General features: G+C 40.2%; 1 protein-coding gene across 2 annotated transcripts in view; it reads right to left on the bottom strand.

Moving 5' to 3' along the window:
• The window catches only part of CDC27 (cell division cycle 27), a 40,181-nt gene extending 16,849 nt beyond the window's left edge, over positions 1–23,332 (bottom strand). For both annotated transcript variants that reach the window (XM_060781096.2, XM_060781097.2), the window contains exons 1-8: positions 23,017–23,332; positions 8,952–9,027; positions 7,698–7,845; positions 4,990–5,115; positions 3,626–3,723; positions 2,705–2,859; positions 2,382–2,593; positions 1,646–1,760 (exon numbers count right to left, since the gene is read on the bottom strand). In XM_060781096.2, coding sequence (XP_060637079.2) covers positions 1,646–1,760; positions 2,382–2,593; positions 2,705–2,859; positions 3,626–3,723; positions 4,990–5,115; positions 7,698–7,845; positions 8,952–9,027; positions 23,017–23,043 — 957 coding nt within the window. In that variant the 5' untranslated portion in view covers positions 23,044–23,332. The remainder of the gene's footprint in view (positions 1–1,645; positions 1,761–2,381; positions 2,594–2,704; positions 2,860–3,625; positions 3,724–4,989; positions 5,116–7,697; positions 7,846–8,951; positions 9,028–23,016) is intronic.
• Positions 23,333–24,762: the final 1,430 nt, after the last annotated feature.

Genomic DNA, 24,762 nt, shown 5'->3' with positions numbered 1-24,762 from the left:
GCAAAGTCTTTCTGGGATTCCAAAAAACAGCTTATAGGGTTTTTACTGCTGTTAATTAACTCTCCCAAATCTCACTCCCACTACAGTACTTGGCATTAGTCCCCATCTTCTGCCCACGGAGTATAGATGGAGGCCTGATCTGTACCAACAGCAGAATAAAGTATGAAGGTAACAGAGCATAATTTCAGACTGCATGTGCGTGTGCACTTTTAATTTTACCTCTACATGAAATTAAATACATGCAGCAAGCAAACTAGCACAATAAGGAATGGAGAGCAATGTAATTTCTCTCCTTATGATTAAAAAACTAGAAAGAAGCTATACTTTGAGAATTTTCAATAACAGTGTCTCTACTCTATTGCTTCAATATTCTGCCACCTTGACCTGAATTCTCTGGGAAGACATACAGCGAATGCTAACTGTAACATAGCCTTAATGCTCCATTAAGACTACTGACTGTCTCATCCCAAAATGCATTTGCCTTTTCTGAATGAGCACACACAGAAAACCCAACACAGGCAATGACCTGTTCCTTCATAAGTAAACCAAAGGGAAAGAGGATAGAAACAGTGTCAGAAAGATCCTGGTTGGATCTTGGAGTATTCTGATCTTACAAGGAGAAACCTTACCACTGGTTTTCTCTATCCACTTTCTACTCACCATTGTAAGTCTGCTAAGGCAGGACAGTGGGGAGAAGTGGTTAGACATTACTGCCAGAAACAACTTTATACATCAATCCAATATGATGATACTATTTCAACAGGGGTGGACTCCAAAGCTTTTGTGTGTGTGTATGCGTGTGTCAGGAGCGACTTGAGAAACTGCAAGTTGCTTCTGGTGTGACAGAATTGGCCGTCTGCAATAATATTGCCCAGGGGATGCCTGGATGTTTTGATGTTTTACCATCCTTGTGGGAGGCTTCTCTCATGCCCCAGCTTGGGGAGCCAGAGCTGACAGAGGGATCTCATCCATGCTCCCCAGATTCGAACCTGCGACCTGTCGGTCTTCAGTCCTGCCGGCACAAGGGTTTAACCCACTGCGCCACTGGGGGCTCCATCTCCGGCACTTGATAATGGAATTTGGACAACGTTTTTAACTAGGAGACTCTAATGATAATGATGTTGGTTTTTATTGTTTTTATTGTGGTTTTATATTGTGTTAATGCTTAATCTGTATTTTGTTATTGTGTGTACTAACTTGTGAACCGACTTGAGTCGCCGATAGACTGAGAAAGACAATATACAAGTATAGTAAATAATAATAAAATAATAAATAACTCCCAAGATGAGAGACTCACACAAAATGAAAATCAAGGGTCAGTAAATTTATTGAAATGTTCTAATATTTTCAAAGATAAATGTCATCCTTCTGAAGTAGGAATGAAAGTCTTACTACAACCTTGAAATATTACACGTAGACAATCATTTGCAGGTTATAGTCCTTCTGTATGAGATTTTGAAGCAACACATATACTTTCTCAGGTGAATTATTTGGCTGCGAAAAATACTTAATAACAAATCACAGAAGCAGAACATCCCTCAAGACACAATTGGAAATCTTCCTCTTGAACCTTTTAGAAAGAATTGTAGGAATTTTCTCTCTCCATGCCTTCAACCTTACACTCACACCCTTGAATTGAAGGTACCTTCTTGGTAGGGGCTACTGGAGGTGGCACATCAATTACGGAAGAAGAATTTGTGCAGTTTTGTAAATAGGATCCATCTCCGGGGCTAGGGGTTTCTAATGGCAGGACTCCAAAGCTGAGAAAACACAAAAGGGAATTTCAAAACATGCAAATGTCCTAAAAAGTTATGAATTGTAAATTGAATGGAATTCCACTTCCTAATGAAGGCAATTTACAGGTCCAATAAATAATCAATATAATCTCCAAGAGTACCACTATACCAACATATACTTCCCCTGAACATCCTTCAGGTTACTTGTGCTTCTTGTTTTTTTATGTTTAATTAATGCTCACATTCCCTGTTTTTATAATATATGCTGAGCAGCCTTGGATTTTCCTTTCACTTGAACATGTCAACAGCGAAATTGTCTTTTGGCTTGAGTCCAGTTGTATGTTTTAGGGTACATATGTGTTTTTCTAAGCTAGTCTTCTCAGAATGCTCTGGCTCCAAGGTCCTACCCAGAAGCCAGCCACTAGAGAAACAGGCTCCTCAGTGTTGTCCTCACTTCGGACAACACTGGCAATTATTTTACCTGTCCTTCCTTACAGCTGTTGTATCCATAGCCTTTTTCTCCTGCTGTCACTGTCTACACTTGGCACAGTTTCACAGATGTAGAGCTCTAACAGAACATAACCTACACTGCTTTCTAAATAGCAATAGTCAGTGGATGATGCAGGAGGATTTCAAATCACATACCTTGGTGTTAATGGACTCAGAGCAGCTGGCCCACCCAGAAGACTCCTGCCAGTTTTTGGTTTGTTTTGAGCCTGTTTAGTTAAGAAGGCAGTTCCTGATCCAAGAGGTACAACATCTGGTGAAATTACAGCTGAATCAATGTAAGAGATGGAGGAATCTGTGTTGGAGGAATATTTAGAGTTGGAAGACTCCAGGTTGAGTCTGTTTAATTCCTGAAATGGAAAACCATTTTTAAAAAAACAGTACACACAATCTCTTTCTACTGACCATGCACACTATTATGTGGTGGTGGTGATAACTATAAAGGACTACCAAAAACTTACAAGTGTGTCTTGTGGTGTTTCCATAAGAACTGTTTCTGGTTGTCTGTGGGGTATGCTGTGATTAGACACCATGGTTGTGCATGTGTTAGGCAAACAGCTGCTGAAGTTTTGTATAGATGTTAACTTGAATGTTTGGTCAGGATCTGGCTTCTCACCTGTGATTTAAAATAGAGGGATTCAGGATAGAGTAGAAAATGTATTCTTATAACACAGAAGAGAAAAATATTTTATATTGCCCATACATCACTAGATAGTATGAAATTGATATTCCATGCGTCTATTAAAAATCAGTAGTTTCACTTTTAAATACCCAATTTAGTAAAATGTTGAGTATACACAACTTCACAAATGTATGATTATACAGCTTGACCAACAGTCAAGAATTATAGGAGCTGCCATCCCAGTCATTTAGAAGACCAAGTTTGGGAACCATTGCTCTAGCGGAAAACATATGTGAAATTCACTGCTGATTGCAGCACTTTCTGAGAATCTTAATTCTTCAATGGATTGCTAAAACAGAGTACATTGCTAAATCGGATTAAGGCTCTATAACTAGACCATACAGTATAACTGCCATAGGGACCAATTTTCGCAATACCCACAGGAACTGTCAACCCTATTCCAACTCACTTCTAGGTTAAATGATAATGACAAAGAAAATGTTTAAAAACTTGACAAAAAAGTGGATTCTTGCTCATATGAAAGAATCCAGGAGTCTGGGAGATTAATAATAATAATAAAATTATAATAATAATTATTATTATTAGCCTTCCCTCTACAATCCAGCCAAAATCATGTTTATCAGAGAGGCTAATAAAAGACTCACTTGTGCCCCATTCTATACTGTGCTGGTCAAAGACCGTAATAAATCATTGATTGATTGATTGACTCACTTGTTCCCAGAGAAGAAGAAGAACCTACCTATTTCACATAATGATTCAAAAGGGGACCAGAGGAAAGGATTTAAACTAAGGCTCCTTTGGTAACATTCAGATCCTTTGGCAAGTCGATCTGTCTTGCTGTTAATAAAATATAGAGAGAGACAAAAAGGTACTGAGGAGGAAGTCAGCAGGAAAATGAGAAGAACCAGTAATCCCCTACGGCTTAGAAAAATAATGTCAGCAATATCTCTTACATATGGTTACCAATACTGTATTTTGAAGGACTGCATCAACATGAGGAGATTTGCCCAATTCCTAATTTCAGAAACTTGCATTTCTCCTATAAAACTGTTTATTAAAAATAACATTAGGGGGCTCTTAAAGAGAACCTTCCTACAGGTATTTTTTGAATGGGATTGCCTAAGATGCCCTGGGACCTTCTGAAACATGGTTTATACTTCAGGAAATTTAGGAGGCCATGGGAAATGCATCTATAAATCTTTGTACTTCAGTCCAACAGAAAAATACTCTCTCAGAGGACAGATGATAAGCAATGGTCCAAATATTCTTGGCAACGGCGAGATGGTCCTTCTGCAGGACTCGAGCCATTCTGAAGCTTTCATATTATTTGGGACTTCAATACAAGAAAACAGAGACCTTGCACATGTTGCCAGACTCAGGAGGAGTGCAAGGATGTTCTCTAACAACCTGCTTTGTACCAGAGGTAGTAGGTAGTATATTCGAACTTTTTGCTGTTTCTGAAGGTCAGCATGACAGCAAGGAAGAAACCCTGCCACTTCCCAATGTGGAAATCTGATATCAGTTTTTCGTTTTAGGCCATCCAAGATGTGTAGACCTCTGTTACTTAGCTTTTGCTAAACCATAGAATGAAACTCACAGGAAAGAGAAACATGAGTTTCTTTAACAGTTTTATGCAAGGTAAGTTCTTTTCTGTGGGAAATGTTTATGTAAAAAAGATACACGCTTTTAACTATGAAGATGCCTCACACATTAAAATGACTAGTTCATGTAACATCCCACAACAGAGATGGCAATCATGCAACCCTTTAGCTATTGTTAAATTGTAGCACCCTGTAATTTTTATCAAGCTGCTGGAGTTCCATACTACTAACATCTCAAAAGCTGCACAATTCTCACCATGGATTATTTTTCCCACATAAGTGGATCTACTCAGGAAAAGCACCCAGCCTGCATCTTTATAATGCAAGTGGAGACAATCATTCCTTAATAGTTCTTATGCTTTTTATTTCTTGGTCAATTGGAAAACCTACAAAGCAAAATATATGAGCATCAAACCTGAAGGAGGACACCTAAGGACATTCCTGAAGGAACGGAAGTGCAAGGTGCGAAAGTGTATCCCTAAAAAAGAAACGAAATCCATACCAGTAAACATGCCCCAGGAGCGAAAGTGTGAAGCATGCAGAGTCACCAAACTCTGTCACAATGTCGTCATGGCTTTTCTGCTTGTTGAATACTCCACCAGACAAGATCTGTTCTCCTTCTGCAAGTCTGTTTTAATATGATAAAGTAATAACAACAATGAAGAAAAGAAGAAATGTGTAGAAAGGAACAAGATAGGCACAAGCATCTTGTCACGTGTGGTGTTGCATGCATGCTACTTTATATTAAATATTCTGCCTCACTGATAAATTTACCTGTAGAGAAAAACATTCTGTAGCTTCCTTATCAAGGTTTAACCTGCACTTCATCTATCTACATATGGGAAATACAAAAAAATATTGCACTATTGCTAATTGATACAGAATACAAGTGGCAGGTCTGTATGAGTGCGAGTGCCTTTCCTTTAGTTTGGTGTGCAAGGTAAGAGCCTTGTTTTCCATAAATATTGTTTCCAGCAATATGAATGTATTATGTGCCAGCGAGGTCTAGGTGAAAAAGCTGCTAAGTTATATTTTCTTTACTGCCTAGACATCACCTTCCAAAAGTATCATGGCAGGTAAGGAAATGGAAAAAAAGAGCTTCAGTGTAAGTGATGGAGGATAAAGTGTACGGGAACAGAGGAGGTACAGGATGAAGGCCTAGACCAGGGGTCCTCAAACTTTTTAAACAGAGGGCCAGGTCACAGTCCCTCAGACTGTTGGAGGGCCGGATTATAATTTGAAAAAAAAAACATGAATGAAAACATATATTATTTGTAGTGCAAAAAACACTTTAAAACAATACAATAATTAAAATGAAGAACAATTTTAACAAATGTAAGCTTATTAGTATTTCAGTGGGAAGTGTGGGCCTGCTTTTGCTGATGAGATACGATTGTTGTTGTGTGCTTTCAAGTCATTTCAGACTTAGGTTGACCCTGAGCGAGGGCCGGGTAAATGACCTTGGAGGGCCATATCCGTCCCTCTGGCCGTAGTTTGAGGACCCCTGGCCTAGACATTACACTCCACCCACCTCCTTTTAAAATATATACTTAAAAATGTTATCACTGATCAGTGTGCAGGGGGAAAAAGAGCAACTGTAAGATTAAGCACACTCCCTTGGGTTCCGAAACCTTGCATTCTCTTTTCATAAACCTGCTTCCTTACTAGACCCTTATTCCTCAACTGCCTGGAGAATGCAATTTTTACCAGCCTTTATCTCCTTTGACTCTTACTAGCCCACTTTCTGTTCTACTCCTTTCAATCTCTCACTTTGTTTCAAGATTCCTTGTATTCTTCATTTCCCCAGCCATTCTGCTATAATGTCAATTTCCATGACATTATAGCAACTCAGCCAATGGTGAAAGAAACTTGTCGATGACAGACATAAAAATAATCTGTTTCTTTTATAGCACTCTTGCTATTGGAAATGCTTAATATTTACAACTGATCTTGTTCAGCATTTTAAAATCCCAGACTGGATACTTTTTTAAAAAAACGAGAATACTTTCTTTTTTTGTACTTGATCTCAGAAGATAGCTCTATATTTATTAGGTACTAGATGTCTCCTGCCATGCATTGCTGTGGCCCAGTCTGTGTATATGTGTTTTGTGTGTGTATATGTGTGTGTGTATATTTGTGTACGTGTGTGGTTTTGTGCATGCGTTGTAATGCCTTTTTAATTTTTTGGCTTTTTAAGTCTCTTCTGCCATGTTTTTCAGTGTGTTTCTGAGTGATGGTCACTCGTTATTTCTGCTTGTGGGTAAACAGTATTTCTTGCTGTTTCTTTGTTAGTGTTGATGTGGAGATTGTCTGGTTTGCCTACTCAGGATCATGCAAAATATGTTTGTCCTTCTTTAGGGGTCCCTTTCAAATCTAGGATACTATATCTGTGTGTGTGTATGAATCATATCTATCTATCTACATCTACGGCTGGATGGTTCTTTGTCAGGAGGGCTTTGGTTATGTTTTCTTGCCCTGGTGAAGGGAGTTGGACTGGATGGCCTTAAGTATTTTCTGTTGGTCATGGGGGTTCTGTGTGGAAAGTCTGGCCCAATTCTATCGTTGGTGGAGTTCAGAATGCTCTTTGATTGTAGGTGAACTGTATATCCCAGTAACTATAACCCCCAAAATATCAAGGTCTATTTTCCCCAAACTCCATCTGTGTTCATATTTGGGCATATTGGGTATTCGTACCAAATTTGGTCCAGCTCCATCATTGTTTTGAGTCAACAGTACTCTCTGGATGTAGGTGAATGACAACTCCCAAACTCAAGGTCAATGCCCACCAAACCCTCCCAGTGTTTTCTGTTGGTCATGGGAGTTCTGTGTGCCAGGTTTGGTTCAATTCCATCATTGGTGGAGTTCAGAATGCTCTTGATTGTAGGTGAACTAGAAATCCCAGTAACTACAACACCCAAATGACAAAATCATGTTTTTTGAGTGATGGTCACTCGTTGGCCTGATAGGTGTATTGTGTCCAAATTTGGTATAAATTCGTCCAGTGGTTTTTGAGTTATGTTCATCCAACAAACGAACACTACATTATATTTATATAGATTGCTTTGACAAGACCTTCAGTAAATTAAGTAAAAATGCCTTCTGATATGGAATCATTGCAATATATGAAGAGACAGCAAATAGTGTTAATACTATCTAAAAGAAAACAACCCTAATTTTCAACAACACTAACAAATGATAGAGACAACTTACTTGCTGAGGTCAACACAGCACTTGGCAAGCAAATATTTACACTGTGGGGTGGTACAACTGTGTCCTTTAAGTAGCCTATATGCCTTGTATGCTTTTCCTGAGCGATAGTAACAGGTTGCCAATAAGAATAGGGCATCTTCTGAATGTACTGTAGAAATGGAGTGAGATAAAGAGGAAAAGTATTAGAATCCTTCTATCATTCACTTATTTTATTCTGTGAGTTAGATTATAGTCCTTTAATTGGCAAGCATACCAAACACCAGAACTTTGATGGCCGGGGCAAGAAGCATGTGCAGGGCTGATGACCAAAGCACCTGCGGAAAGTCAAACAAGGCCAAAAAGTAGCAAAATAAATAAATATAAAAATAAATTAGAAGATTTTTAAAACAAAAAAAAAAAACACCCCTATTTCCTGCCAAAGAAATTAAAGGTAAACATTTACTTCTGGTTTTGATTTTTAGCAGTTCATGCTTTTGCCCCCTGACAAGATCTACCAAAACAGAACTGCTCCTAGAGACAGCGTCAGCATCAACTCCCATTTTTCCTACTGTGCTGGAGGCAGTGGTGTCAAAGTGGCTGAGAGCTTTGAAAAGAAGAGGTTACATGAAGTCTGTCAGCTGCGCTCTGTCCACCGTTGCCTTACAGGAAAAATATGATCTGCTCTATCACAGACGTCAACATGCTAGAGCCTGCTTAGTATTAAGAACTGTGTACTAATCTCAGGCAGTAGTATAAATAGTGAAGGTGAAAAATCTATGCCAAGAACTATATGGTCTCATAAAACCATTTCTTTAACCGTGCTAATTTAGGACCATTTCTCTCATTTGTGGCCATATCCCCTTTTAAAATACGCAACTGCAAATTAAATTTAATAGAAAAAAGACAAGAACACAAACACAGAATTCGTCTTTCCCCCACTTAGCAGTGCCTCCAGTCTCGGAGCATTTGGAATTTAGGGAGTAAAACCTTCTCCCAGACAGATGACAAAGCTTTCAAACAGGCCCAAAGTTTGGAACCCTCTTTTAAATTACTAACCCAACCTTTCAAGATTGCATTCTGGAAATATACTTAATTAAATAAAAAAATTCAAGCTTATGATAGAATTTCCATATTGCAAGACAACTCTGGCACCTTATACCTGAACATACCTGTTGACTTTCAACACTGGTCTCTACCTTACGATTAATGATTAAATGGCAATTTTGCAAAATCCTAAAACAAAGTTGTAAACTATGTGTCACAGCAGCTGCATACCTTCTGCATATAGTCTTTCTGCCAGAAACACTGCATCCCGATAAGCATAATGGTTAAGGGCTTGCCATATTGCAGCCTGTAGGAAAGGGTGAGAAAAAAAGGGAACATTAGTATGCGAAGAGAAACTAAACACAAAGAGAAAGCAATAAATAAGTAGCATTTGCCTAAATTGCTGTTTTAATTTGTTTTTTTAATCTTTCCAAACACACCCTATATTACAGGTTTTGCAACTTGTAATGATAATTACTTGTACTTGTAATGATAATCACAATTATGAAGATGATTCTTTCTTTAATAACTAGTTTTAGTTGCTTCCTTCTAGTTATTGTAAGCCACTCTGAGGACAAATTTGTAAAAAAAGCAGGCTAGGATTTTATAAATAAAACCGTATAACAAGCAAACTGAAACAGATATTTTCTGAATTTAAAAATACATTCAGCTTTCCTGTGTAAAAAGAGGGAAAAATAAAGTATGATGGTCTGTACCTACCAAGCTATTTACTTCTAGTGAGCAAAAATACAACCACAGTTCAGGGGGAGGAAACATGGTGCTGCCTAGATGTTTTGTACTATAACTGCCATAAGCCTAACCAACAGGGCCAACCATCATGGATTATGGAAGTTGTTGTCTATAACACCTATGAAGCATAACACATTATGCCATGTAGGTGGGATTATTGCAAAAATTGACAGGATGTAAATTAAACTTCTCCACTTTACCGTATTATCAAGTGGTAAACAGAGAAGAGGTACGCCACTATTCTGAAATTGTCAATATTCCCTATGTAATGTAATGGTTTGAACATTGGACTATGACTCTGGAGGCCAAGATTTGAATCCAAGTTCGTGGAAATCCACCGGATGACCTTGTGCAAGCCAGTCTCTCAGTAGGCAAAGGCAATACTTTCTGAACAAATCTTGCAAAGAAAACCCCATGATAGGTTGGCCTTAGGGTTGCCAACACTCTGAAACAATGTGAAATCATACTCAATAAAATGCCCTTTTCCTATCCTCCCAATAAAAAGCATGTTGTATCTCCTCCTGGCATTTTACAAATGCTTCTCTCAGCAATAGTGAAACGGAAGAATGGATAACAACTACAAGCAAACACCTAAGATGGAAAACAATAAGAGAAGTATGGTGATACACAAGGCTGGGCTTTTCTGCTAGAGATATATCTTAGATAACTTCTGGAAACAAACTGTAGAGCTGGAGTGGATATTTCTATTTTCTGAGAAAGTGAAATTTAAGACAAGTTATAAGATCAATGGAGATACTTAAGCTATGGCATTATGCAGAATTCTTCACATGCATCTCACTAAGCAGCAACATACTTTCACCTGCTAAGGTGGCTGAAAAGAAAGGGATTTCTCTATTTATTATTCACTCCCATAGGAAAAAAGTCATCCCATTATCCTGAAATATACCAGCATCTGAAGCCTGAACAGCTTTTCATTCATGTCAACAAGAATATTTTCATTACTCTGTAAAAACCAACTCAATATCTACACTACATTTCAATATTGTTGCTAATAAGCTACCCTGAACAAACTTGATTCTCTCATTACAGCACACTAAGGCATGGGCCAAGCATACATACGGGAAAGCTTAAAATGGGCTTATTTCAAAGTTTGTCTGGGACTACAAGATGCAGCAAATTTCAACCCCATATCTTCCTCAGTTATGAAGACATGGGGCTGCAGTATCTGCCTTCTTGCTGCAACTATGAAAATCCCCCTCTACTCAATATTTTTAATTCATTTTTCTTATATCAAAGACAGGATAACAAAAGACAGGATTTGGAGTATTTTGCAAGAATTTGTAATATATGCACAGATTTAAATTTCTAGATTCACAACGAGCATGAAAGGGTAACAAATATCCAACATGTACAACAAGAGACTATATTTACACAACAGCTCATATTTATTTATTTTTGTACACTAAGTATGAAAGGGCATGCAACAGGCCTACAAGGAGCTTTACACTGGTGGTGACTGAGGAACCAACATTTAATTCTGTGGAATACTGCCTTACCATAAATAAGATATATACAGATGTATAGTCAATTTTCTCCCATTCTATTCCTCTCACAAGCAAAAGGAACTAAACAAACCAGAAATTGTTTGTTTAGCATCTTAAACAAGAATTCAAGGGGAGTGGAAACAACTTAACAAAGCTTTTTCTCTTTGTTTACAATGCTCTAAGAACAACGCTCCTGATATATTGCACCTCAGCATATCAAGTACATCCAGGTTTTGGATTTACTTGTCAAAATAATTAATAAAAGCTACACATTTCAAATAGAATGAACTCGGAAATGTGGAAAGATTTTAAGCCTTTCTAATTGAAATGAAACATGAATATAGATTATTTGGCTGACATTCCTTTCACTTGTTTTTAGAGAAGCATACCAAAAAGGAGGAGGAATAAGAAATAAAAACATTTGCTCAAAACAAAAAGATCCATCCAATACCTTTGGGCTCATCAACAAAATAAATTTGTGGAGGGCACAAATGTATTAAACTACTTATATCTTGTCTTTCAACCTCTGCAATAGAAGCATTAAAGGCAGTACATAGTAAAATTATGAAGTTAGACAAGAATGTTAAGAAGTCTATTACCTTCCTCTCTTAGGAAAGCTCTATTCATCCTTCAATTTGGCTAGTCCTCCTTGGCTATGTGAAGTAGCAAAGGTGTGCAAGGAATGAAAACACAATAATCAACCTCTCACTTCCAAAAATTGTATCCACTTCCACAGGCTGCATAAGCCAAAAGTAACGAAAACAGGAGGGCCAGCACTTGCTAGAAGTACATAAACTGTTTTTTTTATCAATATGGATTCCATGAATATAAGCAACTTTATCTGCAAAGTGTCTCATAAATTGGTTACTGTAGGTTGCCAAAACATTATTTGACTATACTTACGGTTCCTCATAACATACATTTCACTGCTCTGAAAAGCTCCATGGCTCAACTCTTTGCCTTCAAATTATATTTCAACTTATAGCAATCCAAAAATTAACCTATCATGGGGTTTTATTGACAAGATTTATTTATTTATTTGTTTGTTTGTTTATTTATATCATTTTTACCCCACCCATATCAGCCCAAAGGTGACTCAGATTTACTTAGAGGAGTTGTAACGCAGCCTTCCTCTGAAGCTGAGACAGTGTAAATTGCCCAAGAATATACAGGTTTCCATAGCAAAGTGGGGATTCCAAAATATTTCTCCACCTTCAGTTATCACCCCAGTTACTGTCATCCCTTCCTCAAAAAATCAGGGTGCAAACCTGGCTGTATCATGTGAGAGATGATACTAAGAAATGATCGTGTCATTGTAGCCCAAGTTATTCTCCTGTTCCCAAACTATGCATCCAAATCCTCTGGCATTACGTCGATAAACTTCCTACAGATATAAGCGATTGTCTCCCTGCCCTACTCTCTGTATGACAACTAGGGTGGGAGGAATATGAAAAATTATAAGTTACATGAAAACATTTAATAAGCAAATTGCTGAAGTCAATCTTAGCTGCTCATTAATCTGTAGACCAGAAGAATTCCACAGACCAGTAGAAATCAAACCATTTTCAGTTCAAGCTGTGAAGTCTTGTTTGGCATAATTTTTGGAGTCAAAATAAAAGAGAAAAGAGAAAAAGAACATTTCTGAAGCTCTTAATTTTGCCAGGCTATGTATAACTTAAAATTGCTGCCTTTTCTATTATGTTCCAGAAATTCTTTCTATGTGTACAATTTCTAACTTTCTTCCACTTTGTCCTTTAGAAAAAATGAGCAATGAACTGTAAGCAAATGAGTGAGAAGCACTGGGTTGAAAGACAAGAAAACTTGAAGAAAAGAAAATAAAGCAGGGGTCCTCAAACTAAGGCCTGAGGGCCGGATTCGGCCCTCCAAGGTCATTTACCCGGCCTTCGCTAAGTCAATTTACGTCTGAAACGACTTGAAAGCACACAACAACAACAACCAAAACCAGGCCCACACATCCCATTGAAATACTAATGTTTATATTTGTTAAAATTGTTCTTAATTTTAAATATTATATTGTTTTAAGGTGTTTCTTGTACTACAAATAAGATATGTGCAGTATGCATAGGAATTATTTCGTGCTTTTTTTCAAATTATAATTCGGCCTTCCAACAGTTTAAGGGACTGTGACTTGGCCCTCTGTTTAAAAAGTTTGTGGACCCCTGTTCTAAAGGAATCCATGAAAACAGATGCTTTGAGGAGCTAGGGGTGGGAACCATAACAGAAAGAAAAGATAGCTAAAGGGAACAGAAGGGTGGTGCAGCGGGTTAAACCGCTGAGCTGTTGAACTTGCTAACAGAAAAGTCAGCAGTTCAAATCTGGGGAGCGGGGTGAGCTCCTGCTGTTAGGTCCAGCTTCTGAGAACCAAGCAGTTTGAAAACAAGCAAATGTGAGTAGATCAATAGGTACCGCTCCAGCGGGAAAGTAACAGCACTCCATGCAGTCATGCTGGCCACATGACCTAGGTGTCTATGGACAACACCGACTCTTTGGCTTAGAAATGGAGATGAGCACCACCCCCTAGAGTAGTGGTTCTTAACCTGGGGTCCCCAGATGTTTTTGGCCTACAATTCCCAGAAATCCCAACCAATTTACCAGCTGTTAGGATTTCTGGGAGTTGTAGGCCAAAAACATCTGGGGACCCCAGGTTGAGAACCACTGCCCTAGAGTCAGACATGACTAGACTTACCTTTACCTAAACGGAACAGAGTGGTTGTCAATATTTTAATAAAAAAGAAAGCAAGTTCTATCAAAGACTGGAAATGTTCCAGTGACCTGGCCAGCTAAGACATTCAAATGTTTTAGAACATTTTAGGACCTTCTCAACCTCTGAGGATGCTTGCCATAGATGCAGGCGAAACGTCAGGAGAAATGCCTCTAGAACATGGCTCTATAGCCCGAAAAAACCCACAAGAACCGAGTGATTCCAGCCATGAAAGCCTTCGACAATACATTGTTTTAGAACACTTTATAATGTATACAGAACTTTCAAGGACTGGGTAGTGACGCCACCTAACAACATCATCTTGACTCTTAGAATTCTGAAATATGATCTCATCTCCAATCACAGTAGTCTTGCTGCAGAAAGAGAGAACCTGAAAATAAGAATACTACCAGATCACAGGGGAATAGGAGTCTTTGCACCCTATGGGCAAGGTTTCTCCAATGTATGGTCATATAATTAGGCAGAAAGAGACAACACGATGCTGGAAGATAGAGCTAGATGCTCCCCCAAACAGGATTTTGGGCTCTGAAGCAGTGGGAGATACTCTAACTTTGCCAACAACAAAGATTCAACTGCCATTTTCAAAGGCTTTTGTATATGGAACAGATGGGTTCTACAAAAAAAGATTGGGCCAGTCCTCCAGGCATGATATCTGTATAATGTTTGTGGGGGAAACTAACAAGTGATACATGATCATAACCTAGGATAACAAGGTCTGGTGAGTTCCTTGTTTGTTCCGTTAAAATATATATATATATACAGGTAAAGCATCCCTTTTCTGGAATTCCAAAATATCCCAAAATTGTTAGCATGGAATCTTGAGATACTGACACCTTTGCTTTCTGATGGTACGGTATACACAAAATTATTACAAATATTGTCTATAAAATTACCTTCATGTTATGTCTACGGGGTCTATCTGAAACATCAATGAGTTTCATGTTAAGATTTGGGTTCCATCTCCAAGATATCTCATGATTTGTACACATATGCAAATACAGATATCCCAAAATCCAAAACACTTCAGGTCCTAAACATTTCGGACAAGGAGTACTCCACCTGTAGTTACATGATGTCACATGAATAACCCTTTTTTTTAATGTGGAGATGAACAGTTGGGAGAGAGAGAAGTATCTTGTGAGTCTCTTGTTTGTTCTGTTAAAAAATACAGATAGAGCACCACCTATCTGGAATTCCAAAATTATTCAAAATTGTTAGCATGGGAGGCTGAGATTATGACACCTTTGCTTTGGAAAGCATGACAGCAGTGCTTTCCAAACTGTATGTCACATTAGTGTGTTGGCTGCACTGTGTAGATTTTTTTTTGTCGTGTCAGAAGCGACTTAAGAAACTGCAAGTCACTTCTGGTGTGAGAGAATTGGCCGTCTGCAAGGACGTTGCCCAGGGGATGCCCAGATGATTTGATGTTTTTATCATCTTGTGGGAGGCTTCTCTCATGTCCCACTGTGTAGATAAGTTGTGTGAACATAATGAGAAACCTCAGAGTCTATGAAATAAACAATAAATCATATATTTGTAAAGCTTTAAATGAAAAATTTTCGTGACATTTTCATCAAATTCCTTGTTACAATTTATGGATCCGTATCATTTATAAGGGGTTGTTTTAACTTCCAGTTTGCTAGTATTTGTTTGTTTGTTTGTTTGTTTGTTTGTATCAGGAGCGAACCAAGGGTACAGTTGTAATGCATTTTAAAAAACACAAAGTTTAAAAACTTGGCAATTATATTAAATATTCTTTGACCAGTAGCTGGCCATTAGGAGCGCCTCTGGGGAACATGAGAGAAGCCTTCCCGCAGAATTGCAGCACATCTGGGCATCCCCTGGGCTGATTCTCTCACAACAGAAGCTAAGAGAACAGAAGCGACTTGCAGCAGTTTGCTAGTAAAACCGAATGACTGTGTCTCAAAATGATGCATGCTTATAAAGTGTTTCACTACCATGAAATGTTTGGAAAGCTCTACACTGCAGGTTCATGTAACCAAGTACAGGTTGATTATACGTTATCTGAAATGCTTGGCACCTGAAGTGTTTTGGATGTTGGAATGTCTATATTAGAGCTTTCCAAACATTTCATGTTGGGGGAACACTTTTTAAACATGTTATTGTGTGAAACAGTAGTTCAGTGTTACTAGTAAAACAGAGGTTAAACTAACCTCTTATAAGAGATATGGACACACATTAATTTTAATAATGAATGTAAGGGACACAACATATCTCATGAAAACTTTTCATTTATATATTTTTTTAAAAATGTAAGATTTCTTACTTATTTCACAGAGGCTCCAATGTTTCTCATGACACACCTCTATGAACTGCACTTGACACACTAATGTGTCCCGTCATACAGTTTGGAAAGCTCTGATCTATATTTACATATCTATGATTACACACATGTACAAATCTTGAGATATCCTCGAGATGAGCTCCAAATATTAACATGAAATCTGATGATGTTTCATATAGAACCTACACACAAATGTTGCATGTAAAGCTATCTCTTTGCCAGAGATACAGCTTAATGGTGAAACATTAGAAAATGTTGACCATTTCCGCTACCTTGGCAGCCACCTCTACACCAAAGTCAACATCGACACCGAAATACACTGCCTGAGCTCTGCGAGTGCAGCATTTTTCCGAATGAAGCAGAGAGTGTTTGAGGACCGGGACATCCCTAGGGATACCAAGGTGCTTGTTTATAAAGCTATTGTCCTCCCAACCCTGCTATATGCCTGCGAAACGTGGACTGTCTACAGACATCACATGCAACTCCTGGAACGATTCCATTAGTGCTGCCTCCGGAAAATCCTGCAAATCTCTTGGGAAGACAAGCGAACAAACGTCAGCGTGCTGGAAGAAGCAAAGACCACCAGCACTGAAGCGATGGTCCTCCGCCATCAACTCCACTGGACCAGCCACGTTGTCCGGATGTCTAACCACCGTCTCCCAAAGCAGTTGCTATACTTTGAACTCAAGAACAGAAAATGGAATGTTGGAGGACAGAAAAAGAAATTTAAAGATGGGCTCAAAGCCAACCTTAAAAACTCTGGCATAGACACTGAGAACTGGGAAGCCCTGGCCCTTGAGCGCTCCAGCTGAAGGTCAGCTGTGACCACCAGTGCTGCAGAATTTGAAAAGGCACGAATGGAGGGTGAAAACATGCCAAGAGGAAGGTGCATCAAGCCAACCCCAACTGAGACCGCCTTCCACCTGGAAACCAATGCCCTCACTGCGGGAGAAGATGCAGGTCAAGAATAGGGCTCCACAGTCACCTACGGATCCACAAGAATACTGATCCTGGAAGACTATCCTACTCGGCCAATGAGGGATCGCCTAAGTAAGTAAGTAAGTCAGTCAGTCAGTCAGTAAGTATAAAGCTATGTTAAGCCTATGTGTATAGGACCTATAAGAAACAGAAATTAATTTTATGTTAAGCTTTGGATCCCATCTCCAAGATATTTCATGATACATACATATATGCAAACGCAGGTGTTTCAAAATCCAAAACACTTTCAGGTCCCAATCATTTCAGATAAGTGATACTCTGTAGTTACATGATGTTATATGAATAAAAATGGTTTTTGAATGTAGAGATGAGGGATGGGAAGAAAAGCATGACATACTTTTGGAGATTTGGGAGGGAGACTCCAAGTTATATGATGTCATGTTAATAACTTAATGTTTTTAATATGAAAATGAAGGGTGGGAAGAAAAGCAGAAAATAATTTTGGAGATTTGGGAGGGAGACACAACCTGTAGTGACATGATGTCATATTAATAACAGTTTTTTTTAATGTGAAGATGGGAGAAAAAGAGGTAATTTCAGAGATTTTGGAGGGAGACTCAGGCCCCTTCTACATTGCCAGAAAATCCAGGTTATCTAAGTGAAAAATACACATTATCAGATTTGATCTATATCCTAACATATCAAGGCAGGAAATACCACAATTTCTGCTTTGAACTGGGTTATCTGAGTCCACACTAAGATAATGTGGGATTTTCTACCTTGATATTCTGGGATTTAGGGCTGTCTGGAACGGACCTGGGAGGCAGACTCAACTTGTAGTTACGTGTAAACTTATGTGTATAGGGCCTCTATGAAACAGTAATTAATTTAATGTTACGCTTTGGATCCCATCTCCAAGATATCTCATGATACATACGTATATGCAAATACAGGTATTCCAAAATCCAAAACACTTTCAAGTCCCAAGCATTTCAGAAAAAGGATATTCAATTTGTAGTTACATGATGCCACGTGAATAACAATCATTTCTGAATGTGGAGATGAGGGAAGTGGAGAAAAGTATGACATAATTTCAGAGATTTGGGAGGGACACTCAAAGTTACATGATGTCATGTTAACAACGTAATGCTTTTTAATATGGAGATGAGGGATGGGGAGAAAGGCAGGACATAATTTTGGAGATTTGGGAGGGGGACTCAACCTGTAGTGACAATGTGTCATATTAATAACAAGGAGGTAATTTCGGAGATTTGGGGTGGAGACTTAGGCCCCTTCCACACTGCTGAATAAAATCCACATTGAAATGGATTATATGTCAACGTGGACTCAGAGAATCCAGTTCAAAGCAAGTATTGTGGATGATCTGCCTTGATATTCTGGGTGAGATGGCTTTGTGGAAGGGCCCTGATGTTTTATTGATAACTTAATGCTATTTAAGATGGAGATTAGGAATGGGAAGAAAGGCTGAACATAAATTTTGTGATTTGGGATATTGTGGATGATCTGCCATGATATTCTGCGTGATATGGCTGTGTGGAAAGGGCCCTGAAAGTTATCTGATGCCACGTTCATAACTTAATGCTTTTTCAGGTGGAGATTAGGAATGGGTAAGAAGGGCTGTATATCAATTTGGAGATTTGGGAGGGAGAGTCAACCTGCACTTACATGATTTCATATTAATAACAATCGTTTCTTTTAAATGTGGAGATGAGGGATGAGAAGAAAAGCGGGAGGTAATCTTGGGAGATTTCGGAGGGAGACTCAGGCCCCTTCCAAACAGGTATAAAATCCACATTGAACTGGATTATATGGCAGTTTGGACTTAGGGCCCTTCCACACTGCCATATATCCCAGTTCAAAGTGGATAATGTGGGGTTTTATTCAGCTATGTGGAAGTGGCCTCAGATAATCCAGTTCAAACAGGATATTTTGGATGATCTGCCTTGATATTCTGGGTGATGTGGCTGTGTGGAATGGCCCTGAAAGTCGCCTGATGTCATATTAATAACTTAATGCTTTTTAAGATGGAGATGAAGGATGGGGAGAAGGGCAGAACATAATTTCAGATATTTGGGAGGGAGACTTAACTTGTAATGATATGATGTCATACTAATACCAATTGTTTGTTTGTTTTAAATGTGGAGATGAGGAGAAAAGCAGGAGATAATTTTGGAGATTTAGGAGGGAGACTCAACCTGAAGTGATATGATGTCACATGAGTACAATGGTTTCTGATTGTGGAGATGAGAGATGAGGAAAAAAAGCAGGACATACTTTTGGAGATTTGGAAGGAAGACTCAGATGGCTTTGTGGAAGGGCCCTGATGTCTTATTGATAACTTAATGCTTTTTAAGATGGAGATTGGGAATGGGGAGAAAGGCTGAATATAAATTTTGTGATTTGGGATATTACGGATGATCTGCCATCATATTCTGGGTGAGATGGCTGTGTGGAAGGGCCCAGATGTCTTATTGATTACTTAATGCTTTTTACGATAAAGATTAGGAATGGGAAGAAAGGCTGAACATAAATTTTATGATTTAGGATGTCGTGGATGACCTGCCATGATATTCTGGGTGAGATGGCTGTGTGGAAGGACCCTGATGTCTTACTGGTAACGTAATGCTTTTTACGATAGAGATTAGAAATGGGGAGAAAGGCTGAACATACATTTTGTGATTTGGGATATTGTAGATGACCTGCCATGATATTCTGGGTGATATGGCTGTGTGGAAGGGCCCAGATGTCTTATTGATTACTTAATGCTTTTTACGATAAAGATTAGGAATGGGAAGAAAGGCTGAACATAAATTTTATGATTTAGGATGTCGTGGATGACCTGCCATGATATTCTGGGTGAGATGGCTGTGTGGAAGGACCCTGATGTCATATTGATAACTTAATGCTTTTTAAAACGGAGATTAGGAATGGGAAAAAAGGCAGGGCATAATTTCCAAGATTTGGGAGGGAGAACTCAAAACCTGTAGTGACAAGATGTCATTTTAATCACAATGCCTTCTTTTAAATGTGGAGATGAGGGATGGGCAGAAAGGCTGAACATAAATTTTGTGATTTGGGATATTGTGGATGACCTGCCATGATATTCTGGGTGAGATGGCTGTATGGAAGGGCCCTGATGTCTTATTGATAACTTAATGCTTTTTACGATAGAAATTAGGAATGGCTAGAAAGGTGAACATACATTTTATGATTTGGGATATTGTGGATGATCTGCCATGATATTCTGGGTGAGACGGCTGTGCAGAAGGGCCCATTATATTCTGGGTGGGATGGCTGTGTGGAAGGGCCCTGATGTCTTATTGATTACTTAATGCTTTTTACGATAGAGATTAGGAATGGGAAGAAAGGCTGAACATAAATTTTATGATTTGGGATATTGCGGATGATCTGCCATCATATTCTGGGTGAGATGGCTGTGTGGAAGGGCCCTGATGTCTTACTGGTAACGTAATGCTTTTTACGATAGAGATTAGAAATGGGGAGAAAGGCTGAACATACATTTTGTGATTTGGGATATTGTAGATGACCTGCCATGATATTCTGGGTGATATGGCTGTGTGGAAGGGCTCAGATGTCTTATTGATTACTTAATGCTTTTTACGATAAAGATTAGGAATGGGAAGAAAGGCTGAACATAAATTTTATGATTTAGGATGTCGTGGATGACCTGCCATGATATTCTGGGTGAGATGGCTGTGTGGAAGGACCCTGATGTCATATTGATAACTTAATGCTTTTTAAAACGGAGATTAGGAATGGGAAAAAAGGCAGGGCATAATTTCCAAGATTTGGGAGGGAGAACTCAAAACCTGTAGTGACAAGATGTCATTTTAATCACAATGCCTTCTTTTAAATGTGGAGATGAGGGATGGGCAGAAAGGCTGAACATAAATTTTGTGATTTGGGATATTGTGGATGACCTGCCATGATATTCTGGGTGAGATGGCTGTATGGAAGGGCCCTGATGTCTTATTGATAACTTAATGCTTTTTACGATAGAAATTAGGAATGGGAAGAAAGGCTGAATATAAATTTTGTGATTTGGGAGGTTGTGGATGACCTGCCATGATATTCTGGGTGAGATGGCTGTGTAGAAGGGCCCATGATATTCTGGGTGGGATGGCTGTGTGGAATGGCCCTGATGTCTTATTGATAACTTAACGCTTTTTACGATAGAGATTAGGAATGGGAAGAAAGGCTGAACATAAATTTTGTGATTTGGGATATTGTGGATGACCTGCCATGATATTCTGGGTGAGATGGCTGTGTAGAAGGGCCCATTATATTCTGGGTGGGATGGCTGTGTGGAAGGGCCCTGATGTCTTATTGATAACTTAACGCTTTTTACGATAGAGATTAGGAATGGGAAGAAAGGCTGAACATAAATTTTGTGATTTGGGATGTTGTGGATGACCTGCCATGATATTCTGGGTGAGATGGCTGTATAGAAGGGCCCATGATATTCTGGGTGGGATGGCTGTGTGGAATGGCCCTGATGTCTTATTGATAACTTAACGCTTTTTACGATAGAGATTAAGAATGGGAAGAAAGGCTGAACATAAATTTTGTGATTTGGGATGTTGTGGATGACCTGCCATGATATTCTGGATGAGATGGCTGTGTAGAAGGGCCCATGATATTCTGGGTGGGATGGCTGCGTGGAAGGGCCCAGATGTCTTATTGATAACTTAACGCTTTTTACGATAGAGATTAGGAATGGGGAGAAAGGCTGAACACAAATTTTGTGATTTGGGATATTGTGGATGGCCTGCCATGATATTCTGGGTGAGATGGCTGTGTAGAAGGGCCCATGATATTCTGGGTGGGATGGCTGCGTGGAAGGGCCCTGATGTCTTATTGATAATTTAACGCTTTTTACGATAGAGATTAGGAATGGGAAGAAAGGCTGAACATAAATTTTATGATTTGGGATGTTGTGGATGACCTGCCTTGATATTCTGGGTGAGATGGCTGTATAGAAGGGCCCATGATATTCTGGGTGGGATGGCTGTGTGGAATGGCCCTGATGTCTTATTGATAACTTAACGCTTTTTACGATAGAGATTAAGAATGGGAAGAAAGGCTGAACATAAATTTTGTGATTTGGGATGTTGTGGATGACCTGCCATGATATTCTGGATGAGATGGCTGTGTAGAAGGGCCCATGATATTCTGGGTGGGATGGCTGCGTGGAAGGGCCCAGATGTCTTATTGATAACTTAACGCTTTTTACGATAGAGATTAGGAATGGGGAGAAAGGCTGAACACAAATTTTGTGATTTGGGATATTGTGGATGGCCTGCCATGATATTCTGGGTGAGATGGCTGTGTAGAAGGGCCCATGATATTCTGGGTGGGATGGCTGCGTGGAAGGGCCCTGATGTCTTATTGATAATTTAACGCTTTTTACGATAGAGATTAGGAATGGGAAGAAAGGCTGAACATAAATTTTATGATTTGGGATGTTGTGGATGACCTGCCTTGATATTCTGGGTGAGATGGCTGCGTGGAAAGGGCCCTGAAAGTTGCCTGATGTCATGTTCATAACTTAATGCTTTTTCAGGTGGAGATGATGGATGGGGAGAAAGGCTGAACATAATTTTAGATATTTAGGAGGGTGAGTCTACCTGTAGTGCCATGATGTCATACTAATAACTTAATGTGTGTGCATGCTTTATGTGAAGAGCAACCCAGGAGAGGATCTGGAAGGTTTGGGAGGAGGGTGGGCGACGTTTTCCTGATCAGGGGTTAATGTTGAGGGCAGGAGGGGGGGGCAAGGACCCCCTTGAAGCCCTCCTTCCCTCCCTCCCTCCCTCCACATGGCTCCTTCCAGCCTCTTGGGAGAAGGTCCTGGGCGAAGAGTTCCACGGGAGGCACTTCCCTGGCTCGGCAGCAGCCTTTTCCCGGCGGGGAGGCGGAGGGAGAGGCTCCTCGGCCGGCTGGCCTGCCTGCCTGCTTCCTCCCGCCGCCCGGCGTAGGCCTCTCTCTCTCTCTGGCCCGCGGGGTCCCTACCTGGACGGGTTCCTGCAGCACCGTCATCCTCCCCGGCTTCCCCTCAGGGACAGGACCCGGATGAGGGAGGTGGGCCCAGGGCGCCCCCTCCTCTCTCTGTTCCCCCCTCAGACTCCGCCTCCGTGGGTGACGCGGGAATAGTAGTAGTAGTAGTAGTTGTACTTGTAGTAGTAGCAGCGGCCACCCGCACCCCGTCTCATTTAAACTGGCTGCGACCGTTAACCGGGCCGCGCAGGAGGGAAAGGGAAAGGAAGGAAGGGAAGGCCCCGGCCCGTCAGGAGCCGAATCTTCCCGAGCCGCCGACGGAAAGGCACGGAAAGACCCGACCTCGGCGAGGCCTCCTCCTCCGCGCTTTTCCGAGCGGACACGGAATGAGCCGAACGCGTCCCGAACGCCTCCACGGAAAGAGCCGAAAGGAGACGAAGGCTTCCCAACGCCTGCCCCCAAGCGGCCGCGGACTCGTCCTTCTTCGCCCCGTTTGACGTAAGTCGCCGAAGTGGCGCGAAACGGCCCTGCTTTGAAATGGGAGAGAAAAAAAGAATCTCCATCTTGAAAATATGTTTAGGAGTCATTGTCTCTCATCATATAGGTATGACATTTGGCCTGAATGGTGTAATTAATGTATGCATATGGTAAACATGCATCAAAATAAGCGTTTGCAGTGGGAAACGAGAATACCCGGAAGTAATGTATGGGTAAGATAAACATGCCTCCTAATAAGCGTTTACAGTGGGACACGAGAATATCCGGAAATAAACGAAGACGTTCGGCGCCTGTTACGGAAATAGACGAAGTGGGTCGAGGCAAAAAAAATACCCGATTGCTGTCAATACCTTTCCCCTTGAGTATTGGGAGTTGGAATAGGACAACCTGCCGAGCAGGATTTTGTGCTTACAACAGGTTGTTTCACCTACAAACACCCCACCCAGAAGCAGAGTGTTTCCAGCCTTCCTGAACTGGAAACAACCCATTGAATGTGTTGTTGAAAGCTTTCATATCCGGGTTGCTGTGAGCACCACCTCCAGAGCCAGAAAGGAAAGGAGAAGCCTTTGCTTTTGTTTATGCATTTGTTGTCTCATTGTCTGTCATTGTAATCAAGGTATTGAATGTTTGCCTGTGTCTGTTTACACACACACACACACATATTTATTTCGGTTGCTTCTACCCCGCCCTTCTCACCCCGGAGGGGACTCAGGGCGGCTTACAAAAGCAACGCACAATTCGATGCCCGCATCACATAACAGCAATAAGACAAATAACATCAGGTAACAGAAACGGCAATTCTAGCAGTAACATCAATTAATAGAGACAGTAATTATTGTAAGGCAAAAACAACCATAAAAGCAGTAAAACCAATACAAACCATTCTTCTCATTGACGGTCAGCGTTTCGCAATCTCATAGTTCAAATTCCAATCCACAATTGTCAGTCCTTTCAGTCCTATCCATCTGGTTGTCCAAATCTAATTGTCACATTGCCCAAAGGCCTGGTCCCACAGCCACGTCTTTACCTTCCTCCTGAAGGAGAGGAGAGGATGCCCTAATTTCCCCCGTGAGTGAGTTCCACAGGTGAGGGGCCACCACTGAGAAGGCCCTGCTCCTCGTCCCCACCAGCCTCACTTGTGAAAGCGGTGGGGTCGAGGGTAAGGCCTCCCCAGATGATCTCACATTACGGGGCGGGACGTAGAGGGAGATACGTTCGGACAGATACACTGGACCGGAATCGTAAAAGGTTTTGTAGGTCAAA

Source organism: Anolis sagrei, chromosome 6, assembly GCF_037176765.1.
Source record: "Anolis sagrei isolate rAnoSag1 chromosome 6, rAnoSag1.mat, whole genome shotgun sequence".
NCBI classification, from domain to species: domain Eukaryota; kingdom Metazoa; phylum Chordata; class Lepidosauria; order Squamata; family Dactyloidae; genus Anolis; species Anolis sagrei.
This window is presented reverse-complemented; position numbering and strand designations above follow the sequence as displayed.